A 10,757-nucleotide genomic window follows, 5' to 3' on the forward strand; every position below is an offset into this window, starting at 1 on the left:
TTCATGTCATTTTATTTGTTTTTCCCCAAACAGAATTCTCCATAAGACCCTAATTTTGACAACGTGGCTTGTTAACTATTGTGCTTTTTAGGCATTTAATTGCCCTATGCTGATTCCATCTTAGTTCTGAGAATGATGGAGGGAGGCATGTAAAGTGTGGATCATCCCTGGTAGGTTGCGGACCAGCCAGATGCATATTAATGAGTACGTCATTGGCTGGGGCAGGGGGTGTGTCTATTGGTCCACAAACGCTGGTTTTTTCCCTGCTTCTGTTTTTCCTCCCCAACCAGGAAAGCCACTCAAATACACAGGGAACTATCTAGAAAGCTGATTGTGTATTTAGATGACCCTATACATGGAATTTATTCAAGCAAACAATGCAGTGACATGCACAGGCTCCTATGTGAGAGGCTAGAAATAGAATTTACTAGAGGGAAAAACCCAAGCCTTTTAGATTTTAAATCTAAAATCTAATGGGGGGTGGGGACTCAAAATACAATATTACATTGGACACCAAAAGGAAAAAGATATGCTTGCTTGTTATCTGCAGTATTTTTTTACTGCTCTTAGCAGCTTGTTCCTAGGTATACAAACCTTCTCAATACTCAGTCATTGCTCCAAAAGGGTATGTTATACCTCACATGATCAACCCCGAAAGAAGAAACAATTGGTTTAGTCAAAGAGAAGTATTTAGAAAACGTTCTTTGGCTGTATGGTCACACTTCTCATGTTTTCAAGCTTTTCACTCTTGGCACTGCTCTTCCATGATAAAATATGATAATTTCCATCTTAAAACAACTACTTGCTTGTGTAGGAAAAGGAAATGGAGCCCTCAAGGCTACTTTTTATCTCCCTAACTCCATCCAAGAAAAACCAGTCATCAGCAGTTTTGTCTTCACTTGAAAAGCTAAGCGTTGGAAAGGTCTGCACTTAAGGGGTGAAAGGACTAAGACTGGCTTGGGACGTAGAAAAGATGGTGTTCCGGGGACACAGGTACAGGACCAACCCCGCCATCCCCTCCCCAGCTTGCTGTGAGCCCTTTAGGCTATTTGCCAGACAAAATACAACCAACAAAGACCTGTTTGCTTAGAGTTACAGGAACCAATGTGGATGCTGTCTGGGTTTGAATGCCAGCTCTTCCACTTGTATAACTTCAACCTGCCTCTGCAACAGCTTTCTCAGCCATAAAATAGGGATGGAAATATCTACAACACACAAGTTTTATGAAGTCCCAGTACATTAACACAGGTTAAGAGCTTAGAAAAGTATATGGTAATTTTTGGGCAAGCATCAGACTCAATAAATGTTTGTTATTATCACCAATATCAAGATATAAGCTTCCCAGGGAATTACAGTAATCATCCCATTGATAGTAGGAGGAGGCTTTATTCAACTATGGTTAAATTACAGCCTTAAATATTCTATTCGCTTTCAATTCCTTCTTCAGGCCCAGAACACAAATAGTGTTCCTTAAAAAATCCTTCTCAAAAGACAAACATTGCATGACTTCACTTATATGTGGAATTTAAAATAGTTTATCTCAGAAGCAGAGAACAGAATGCAGTACCCACAGGGTGGGGGTGGAAGGGGAGATGTGGGCAAAGGGTATAAAGTTGAAAAAAACCTTCTCTCCATATATTAAATCATTTTTGTTTGAGTTACTGGAATATGTTAGTTTTTTCTGGATTTAGTTATGTTTCATTGAGATATGTTTATGACATCTAATAAGAAATCAGATTTTTAAAAATAAGGTATTACAGGTATTCTCCTCTGGAAATAATTCTCTCCTCTTTCAATTACTTATAACACAAGTATTTTGGAAAAGGACACAAGGACGGTTACCTATATTCTTCCCCCTGTTCTGTTAAAATCTACTCATTTGTCTTAGAACCTGCTATCTCAGCATTTTTCAAGCTGTTAGAAGATTATAAAATATATTACTTTTTAAAAAACTGAAACAGACTAGGAACTATTAGTAAGGAAGAAGTCTTGTTTTGTGAGACTTTATTTGTTTCCATATACATCAGTATGTATGAAGATATGTGTATACTGGAGTTGTGATGTAATACATTTCTTACCGGGAATCCTGACCACAATTGATGAACATTATCCGAGGGAGCTGGCATAATGCCTTGGTTCTACTTAAATTGTGATTATCTTGAAGGGATTTTGCACAAAGGTCTCATTCACTGTAAACATATAATTTTCAAAAGAATGGTAATGCAAAATAAACCCAAGTCCTCCTTCAGTACCTCTCAGCATCCCGATGGTGGTGGTGGTAATTAATTGCATTCCCCCCCTCAGCCTTCTCCATGGCTCACACGTGAGCCATTAATCACAGCAGGGCAACTACTGCTTCACCCTGAGAGCTTTAATTACAGGAGCCCTCCTCTGTGCCAGGGATTGCCCTAGTCGATAGGGATGAATAAGACTGTGAAAGCAGCTTGCTGAGTGATGTTCTCGAGAAGGACCTGTTTTCTATTCTCACTGAGAAAAAAGGTGTGTTGACCATCTGGCCTTGCCCCCCAAGGCCTGCTTCTTATGGAGAAGAGTAAGAGACTCTCACCAAGTACCCAATAAGTTTTGTTAATGGATAAGGAAAACGTTTGAAAGCTCTTACCTTGGGGGAACTGGTAGCCTGGGGCACAGCAAGTCTGCATTTGGAATCTGGGTGTAGTTGAAGGAATTCAAATTATAAACACACAGGAAGGACCCTGGAAGCAGAAAACACACAGCCTATACCATTTTCCTACATTGTACTTATCTCTTTATGGGAGCTAGTAAAGAAACCATAGTCATTTTACCCAACTTTGGAAAAGATAGAATAAACCACTCAGATTTAGAAAACAGGTCTCTGGGTGACAAAAACAATAAGCATCCAGTTAAGATCAAATCAGGTTCTCTCCTTTCCTCTCCCCAAAATGCCAAATTCAAAAGTTATAAAATGATTGGTAACAAAATGATTTGAAGATGATTTATTATATAGGCTTGATATTTTTAACCCAGTCTTGCAAATAATTTTTAAAAATCTGGCACCCCACTTCTCAGGCAGATGAAATTTGCAGTGGGCTGCCTCGAATTTCTTACTTCCCTTTGCTTGTTTAATCCTTAAAATATAAATCTGAAAAGCAGGCTCAGAGCAAGTTACATAAGTGCTTTTGCAACAACGTACAACTGTCCCACTGGTCAGTGAAACTACCCACAGCCCAAATATTTTAATGAAAGAACATACTTGTCGGCAATTCAACCTGAAGCCTGTGGGTGCCTCTCTAGGACTCGACCTGCCAAGCGCACTTCTCTGACCTCCGTCTGACCCTGCCTTCAGGCCCTCAATGTCTGCTGTTTCCTCCCACTTTCAACAGCAGACCAGACCCTGGCAGTGAGCAGAGAACAGCTAGGGTTTCAGATGAATTCCAGATAAACCTGAATGCAATTAAGCTCAGGAGAAAATGTTTATGGCCCTTTCTACACAAGGAGAGGCACCCACAAGGAAGGACAATTTCCCACTTCGCAGAGAAGCAGAGGCAAGGCAGATGATCTCATCTATGTCTATACAGGTTACCCTGCCACGATCCCCAGCCTTAGGGGGAATAGAGGCCCCATCCTTTGGTACCCACCACTGGTGTTTGCAAAGAGCTGGACCTCTTCCAGGGTATCAAGCTGCTCTTCAGGACAACTGGATACACAGAGAACGGTGGAACTGAGCCTCACATCCTTGACTTCCAGGTTGCAGGAATTCATAAAAAACACGTGCCTAGGAGGTAGATGAAACAGAAGGAGAATGTCGTAGAGCATTTCCTGTCGTTGAGTTTAATTGTGGGACTTAAATGATACCCACACGCTATCAAACATGGGAATAATTAAGGCCAACTTTCATCATCAAATACTTCCTGCATAATTTAACAAGTATTATGCCCACCTGGGGTCATCTATGGAGTTGTACAGTTTGGGAGCTGTATTCAAATGTTAACAAAACTTCCCTCTTTCAGATTCAGCATTTTCTGGGATGCTGATAACACTAGGGCATTCTCCGAGGAAGTCGCTGAGAAACAGAAAGGACTGATAACACTACCCCGGCTTTGCTAGGTGAGGCCAGTGCATGAATGACTTGTGACGTCCACAGAAAGCATAGTGTATTCAACTATATCTCAGAGAACAGCTCAACCCAGGGAAGTGAGAAGGGGAGAGGAGGAGGCCGAGGCTGTGAATTAAAGGCTTACCCCTCCCCCGCCTCCCAGTTTGAGCCAGGAAACTCGAGACCCTTCCTGCTGCAGCTGCCCAGCCACTGGGCACAAGAACAAAACTGCTTGTTGCCATTAACGAGGTCACGTGAGGGCAGGCAGCGGCAGCTCCCAGACCCATGCCCTACACTTATCCGGGCTGCTGAGATCAGAGCAATGTCAGGTCAAGAGCCCTGTAGGCAGTCCCCCAGCATAGAGACCTGGAGAAGGGTTCCCAGAAGCTTCTTTCCCCTCAACTGGGGTTGGGGGGGTGGTGTAACAGGAGATGGGGGAACAGATTTCTCAAGTGTATGATAACTATACACTTTATTCTACTTATTTTATTAAGTTTTAAAAATTGCAGTAAAATACACATGAAATTTTACCATCTTAAAGATTTTATGTGTGCAGTGGCATGAACTACATTCACATTGTTGTACAACCATCACTACCACCCACCCCACCCACCGTCCCACAAGAATCTTTTCATCTTGTAAAATAAGCTCTGTACCCACTAATAATAATTCATCATCCCCAAATCTTGGCAACCACCATTATACTTTCAGTCTCTATGAATGTGACTACTCTAGACAGCTCATATAAGTGCAATCAAAATATTTATCTTTTTGCGATTGACTTATGTCACTTATCATAATATCCTCAAGATTTATCTATGTTGTAGCATGTGTCAGAATTTCTTTCCTTAAAAAGGCTAAAAAATATCCCATTATATGTACATACATTTTGTTTACTATTCATCTGCTGGACACTTGGTTGCTTCTACCTTTTGGCTATTAATAAAATATATACTTTTCATTTCAAAGAGGATGACTATTTCCAGCACTGCACTATGAATAGTGTCCAAAGAGAAGCACAGGTGTATCTGGGAAGCCCCATCCTCCCTGTGTTCTTTGTGAATGACACCCACAAATGTGGGGGGAAATGGCCCCGGGGCAATCCATTTCCAGCAATCCAAAGCCCCTTACTCGAAAGCAACATTCAGGGGTAGAAGAGGCCTGCTCTGGGATCTGTATTTGGTGACTCCAAACTTATACCCAGGACCTTACACACTTAAGATGTCTTTCCTAGGAGCTGCTTTTGATTATCAAGTCTTGAAGTTATTATAAGGCCTTACCCATCTTAGAAAATCAAGGCCAGGGATTTCTCTCCCCTTGGGGGATTCCTGTCTCTTCTCTCCCCTTTTGGTTTCCCTTTTGGAGTCTGGGGTATAAGAGTAGGCACCACAGAGCCACACAGCTGAGCGTGTAGGCTGGGGAGGGAGTGGGACACAGGTTCTCAGCATCCCCAGGTGGGACTGAGAGGTATTCCACATAGAAACAATACTGTGTTTGGTGTATAGTTAGTAACATGATTCTGATACATTGTAGATAATAATGCTTCCTAGGTGGTGCTAGTGCTCAAGAATCTGCCTTCCAATGCAGCAGACTTTAAGAGATGCAAGTTCAATCCCTGGGTTGGGAAGATCCCCTGGAAGAGGAAATGGCAACCTGCTCCAGTATTCTTGCCTGGAAAACTCCACGAACAGATGAGCCTTGTGGATTACAGTTCATGGGGCTGCAAAGAGTTAGACACGACTGCATGACTAAGCACACACGCACACACACACACATAATGGATAATAATAGTGACAATTAACACTTATTAAGCCTTAGCTCATACAGTGTCTCAGTGGATCCTGAAAACAGCCTTATGAGATAGGTATAATAACTGGTTTTAAAAGCTAAAAATTCAGCTCAGAGAAGTTAAGTACCCTGCTCAAGGTCACACAGCTGAAAAGCAGCAAGGATTGAATTTGAACTTGGGACTGGCTGGTACTAAAACCTGTGTCCTTACTACCACTTCAAAATTTCCTTTTATGAGTTGGGTTGATAGAGTTTTGAGCAGGAAAACAGTTTCCAGGCTCAAAATGACTAATTTATACGAAGTTGTGAAACCTAGCCCCTCTGTAGGTTGAGGACTTACTTCAACACTTACTTTTTTTGAGTCATATCCTGCCCTGAAAGAGGAGCCCCTTCTACTGGGGAGTTCTTCTTGCCACACACATTCCCAAAGCTGTCGTAGCCGAAGAGGAGTCTTCCTGTGGCTCCAGCCGCCACTGAGTAGCCCATGATGAACACCTGGCAAAACCCAAGTGGCACGTGAAAGCCTGGCCAAAGGGCTGGAAAGCAGCCCCCCACATCCTTGAATGCTGATATAAAATGGAACCTGGTAAAATCAAATCTCCCCAGCACGAATGCACTTCCCTCCTTCAGCAGTGACACCAGCAAGTCAGATCAATTAGGGGTCCCCAGCCTCCATGATCTAATGCCTGACGACCTGTGACGGAGCTGATGTAATAAGAGAAATAAGGTGCACAATAAATATACTATGCTTGCATCATCCCCTAACCATCTCCATCCCCGTCCGTGGAAATACTGTTTTCCATGAAACCAGTTCCTGGTGCCAATAAGGTTGAGGACCGCCGATGAGGGTGCTGCTTCTCTAGTACTTGCTTTAACAGGTTACGGAGGGACACTATTCTAAAACTCTGAAGCAGATTCCTCTCTGCCTTCTCCCCTTCTTCCCCAAGAGTCTGTCATTTTCTCTTTTTGCCTAAGATCACCAGGATAACTCAAACGTTTGCCCCTTGTTTTATCTAAGGCACTGGGGCTCTGCTTCTTTCCCTGAGGTTCTATCCAGCCATGCACCTTTCCTCCCTTCCACCTCTCTCTCCTCCTACTTCCTCTTCCACTTTGATTTTTATCTTGTATTTAGGGGACTCTGATCTTCAGGGGTAGAAGCAACACAGTTGAAAAATACCAAAATACTGTCTGTAACAAGTGAGAGAATGGTGCTTTGGCATAAGTGCTTAAAATACAGAAGGAATCTCAGGAATTTTGCTGGACAAGAACATCATGCAATCTGTAGTCACTTTTGTCCAATTTTGTAATGAATGTGGAATATTTAAAATTTCAGCTTAAGTGACTAGTCCCTTAATATGCATTGATGGGCCCTCTACTCAGATTGAATCTGTATCTTCCCATAATATAAGCTTAGTACCATAAATTTCTCAATCTGTAATACAGAAAATACCATTCAATATTTGGAAAAAATAACTGTGGTACCAGATGTTCCAAAAGTACATATTCCCAAAGTCAATTACGTGTCAGATACTTTACATTCATTACTAATTCAGGAATCAAAATAACAGTCTTAAAGTGCCCACTAAGGGGTATGGAAACAAAATCGAGCCTCCAGGGAACTCAGCCTAGAAGATGGGCAGGGCTCAGGGCTGAGAACCTTCTGATGTCCCAGGGAAGGAGGGCCTCTGCCACACCTGTTCTACCAGCACCTCCTCAACCTTGAGGTCAGACTCCAGGACGAGTGCGTCACCTGTGCACGCGGACAGGTCCCTCAGCCTTTACTCTCAGGCTTCAGGTGGGGGGTGGGTGTGTGCCCCTGTGGCTGGCACTGTCGGCTGACCGAGTCCTCAGTTGGTCCCCTTCCTGCTCTTCCTTTCGGAGTGTGGTCAGATTCTGATTGGTTTTAGACTTAGAGCGAGGACAGGGGTCCTGGTCTTCCACCCAGATCAGCAGAGGTCTAACAATAAAGGGGAGCTCCTGCCCAGGAGGCGAAGGGTTTTTTTGGTGGGAGGGGCTGGTGGCTGGAGGGAGGTTTGGATAATCCTGAGTCCCTGTCACACTACCACATTAAACCATTAAAATTTTCTTTCAACTTCAAACACACAATTGCAATTCCAAACAGTAGGTGGGTATACCAATTACGGTGGAGCTATCAAGGAGGTTTCAGTCAATTGTGGGAAGATATGGAAAAAGGAGTCTTGGTGGAAGAGTAAGAAAAGGCAAGGTGGGAGAGGACACTGGGGAGGGAGCACAGGCAGAGATGGCCCAGAACTGAGCGGGTTCTGTTCTGTCTATGCACATATAAAGAAAGGCTGGCACTCATTCTGTTTGCAATAGACTGTCCCGGTTCATAATTCTGGTCCCTCACCCCAAACCTCCTTTGTTCAGCCCCAGCTCAGGACAGCACCATCAATAATTCCATCCAGCATGGGCTGTGTTCCTGGTCAGGATGTCATAACAAAGACCAGAAAGCCGAACGGCAGAGGCAGAATAACATCCTTGCCCTCTTGGCTGTGGTTTAAAAAAATATTGCAAAAGATATAAAAGCTAGTCACCTAAGGAAGAACTATCATTACTCAAATTTAATATAGCAAAGAGAACATGGGTACATTGAAGTTTTCAGATTTATTTTGCAAATGATATGTAAATTTGAAGCCATTTCCAGCTTTGTGCCACCTCTCGGATGGTTCTTAGTTCTCTGGGCTGTGATGGGCCATCTATAAATCCTTTCCCCAGACAACTGCTGGCTGAAGGTTTGATAGTTAGGCACTGGGTTTGAGCTGTGGAGAGGCTAGGGAAGATCATTAACAGTCCAAGTTCAAAGTAGCCAGGAACTGGCAGAACAGCTGCTCCCTGCATTTATACAACAGCAGACCCAGAAAGAAACACCAGCATCTGTGGAAAGTTTAAGAGGAGGTGTTATAGTTTTTCCCAACTCCTAGAGAAGAGCTCCAAGGGTCATTATAGAGGCAACACAGAACATTTGATTATGCCTTTAAGGTCCAGCCTTCCACTGTGCCTATTATTCACCTATCTGTGTGAAACCAGTCGGTAAGTCAAGTGAGTAAATGCCTTTCTAGCTTGGAAAGAGATTGATATTTTAGGGTTTATTCAAATTTAAGTCTTTTCAACAAAGGTAATTACGTGGTAGCCACCGTCAGGCTTTAAAATCATTTACCATGAAGAAACAGCATGCCTCCATCTGAAATGGATGATTTCATGAACATGATCTTTTAAGAACTCGAGTGAGCCTTTTTCTGCTGTTACATACAACTGTAAAATAAGTTATAAAAGCATCAAGGTTCAGCTTCCAAGAGACTCTTCCAGAACTAAAATGGAAGGTCTATCAGCAATCACACACACCTGGTAACTAGAGTGGGCAAAAACCTTATTACCTATCCAACTAGAGGGTTTATAGCAAAGGCTTGTTTACCTATTAGCTGCTAAACACAACATTCCAAGAGCATGTTACACTCAGCTAAAGTAAGAGGAATTTATTTCTAGGCTTACCTGGATATCCCTTTGTGAGAGGAACATTTTATTCGGGGGACTGAGACCAGATGGTAAAAGAACTTCCCCCTCAGTGGGCTGGTACTAAGAGGCCTATTGAATGGCAATCCCACTGCAGACGGTGGTTCTCATTTCCTAATGGCGTCTTGTGTTAGAAGTGGCCCATAGTAATAAGCCCACCTCTCCAATCTACTGAGCCTAAAAGGTTAAGAGATACCTGACTGGTACTTCTGAGAACTGCTGTTTGCTCTGTGGCAAACGTCTCTAGCCGCGACACAACCTGTTACCTGGTACCACCTGGAACCCTCACCCCCACCTCACTTCACCCCCGCCCAGGGACGCGATTTATATTTGGGGCACAGCTATTTCGGGACACACACACACACACACACACCCCACACTCTGGCCTCTTCCCTGCCAGGCACCCACACTTACCAAACCAGTCCAGAAGAGAAAGAACAGGAACAACCATGCCGTATCTGTGCATTTCCTATAAATCTGAGGTCGCCACTGTCTTTGCGTGGGGATTCTTTCTGCGGAATCCTTCCAGAAAAAGAAGGAAGAGTGTTTAGGAAAAGAGGATAATCATATATTTAGGTCCCGAGCTAGAAAATGAGCCCAAACTTACTCGAAGACTGTTCAAAGTAACTTTTTTTTTTTTTTAAACGTGGCCGCCTGAAGCGTTCGCGAAGCCTTTGCAACACCTGCTGTGTGCGGAGCGGATAAGTTCCCAGCCGCCGAGTCCTTACCTGGAGGCGCACCTAGAGGCAGCCCCAAGTTGGCGCCTGGAGGCCAGCCTCTCCCGAGCCTCCGCCCCAGCAGCCGAGTGGGTCCGAGGTCTACCCCGCTAGGTGCCCCCGGGACGCGGCGGCGCAGGGGCGGGAGGTCGGTCCGCGGGATCCCGGGAGGCGGAAGCGTCCCCGCGGGGCAGGTGCGTGGAGGGGCCCGAGCCTTCCCCGCGCGCGATCCCTCCCCTGGGGCCAGGTGCGGGCCTTACCAGGTGCTCCGCTCCGAGGCACTGCATGTTGCCCTTCGCGCCGGGGGCCGCGCACTGGGAGCCCTCGCTGAGCCCGCGGCGGGCCGGCTCGGGGCCCGGCGGCTGACCGGCGAGAAGGGGCGCAGCGCCGCCCCGCGGCAGCCTCCGGGCGCCACGGACTTCGCCCTGTGCGCCATCCTGAGCGGCCCCCGGCCCCCGCGCGCACCCGGAGCCGCTCGGGTGCACCCGGCGGTCCTCGCGAGTCCCCTCGCACCTCCCCCGAGGCCGGGGCTCTTCGCCGCTCGCCTAAACCACCGCGCGGTGCGACTCCCGACTTGCCCGTGTAGCCCGCTGAAGTGTGAGGGCCCCGCTGGCCCCGCCACGACCCTGCGCGCGCCCCCGCTGGGG

The 10,757-nt window shown here is 45.3% G+C and overlaps 1 protein-coding gene across 7 annotated transcripts in view; it reads right to left on the reverse strand.

The window, feature by feature from the left end:
* SLC44A3 (solute carrier family 44 member 3) overlaps positions 1–10,511 on the reverse strand; it is an 86,324-nt gene extending 75,813 nt beyond the window's left edge. For 2 of the 7 annotated variants that reach the window (XM_019957022.2, XM_019957021.2), the window contains exons 1-5: positions 10,371–10,510; positions 9,809–9,916; positions 6,216–6,358; positions 3,618–3,754; positions 2,621–2,714 (exon numbers count right to left, since the gene is read on the reverse strand). In XM_019957022.2, coding sequence (XP_019812581.1) covers positions 2,621–2,714; positions 3,618–3,754; positions 6,216–6,358; positions 9,809–9,916; positions 10,371–10,397 — 509 coding nt within the window. In that variant the 5' untranslated portion in view covers positions 10,398–10,510. Of the gene's footprint in view, positions 1–2,620; positions 2,715–3,617; positions 3,755–6,215; positions 6,359–9,041; positions 9,342–9,808; positions 9,917–10,001; positions 10,074–10,122; positions 10,286–10,370 lie in introns of those variants that run through there. The other 5 variants (XM_070786067.1, XM_070786066.1, XM_019957023.2 and 2 more) reach the window with 4 other exon arrangements.
* Between the last annotated feature and the right edge of the window lie 246 nt (positions 10,512–10,757).

The sequence above is a fragment of the Bos indicus genome, chromosome 3 (assembly GCF_029378745.1).
Source record: "Bos indicus isolate NIAB-ARS_2022 breed Sahiwal x Tharparkar chromosome 3, NIAB-ARS_B.indTharparkar_mat_pri_1.0, whole genome shotgun sequence".
Lineage (NCBI taxonomy): Eukaryota > Metazoa > Chordata > Mammalia > Artiodactyla > Bovidae > Bos > Bos indicus.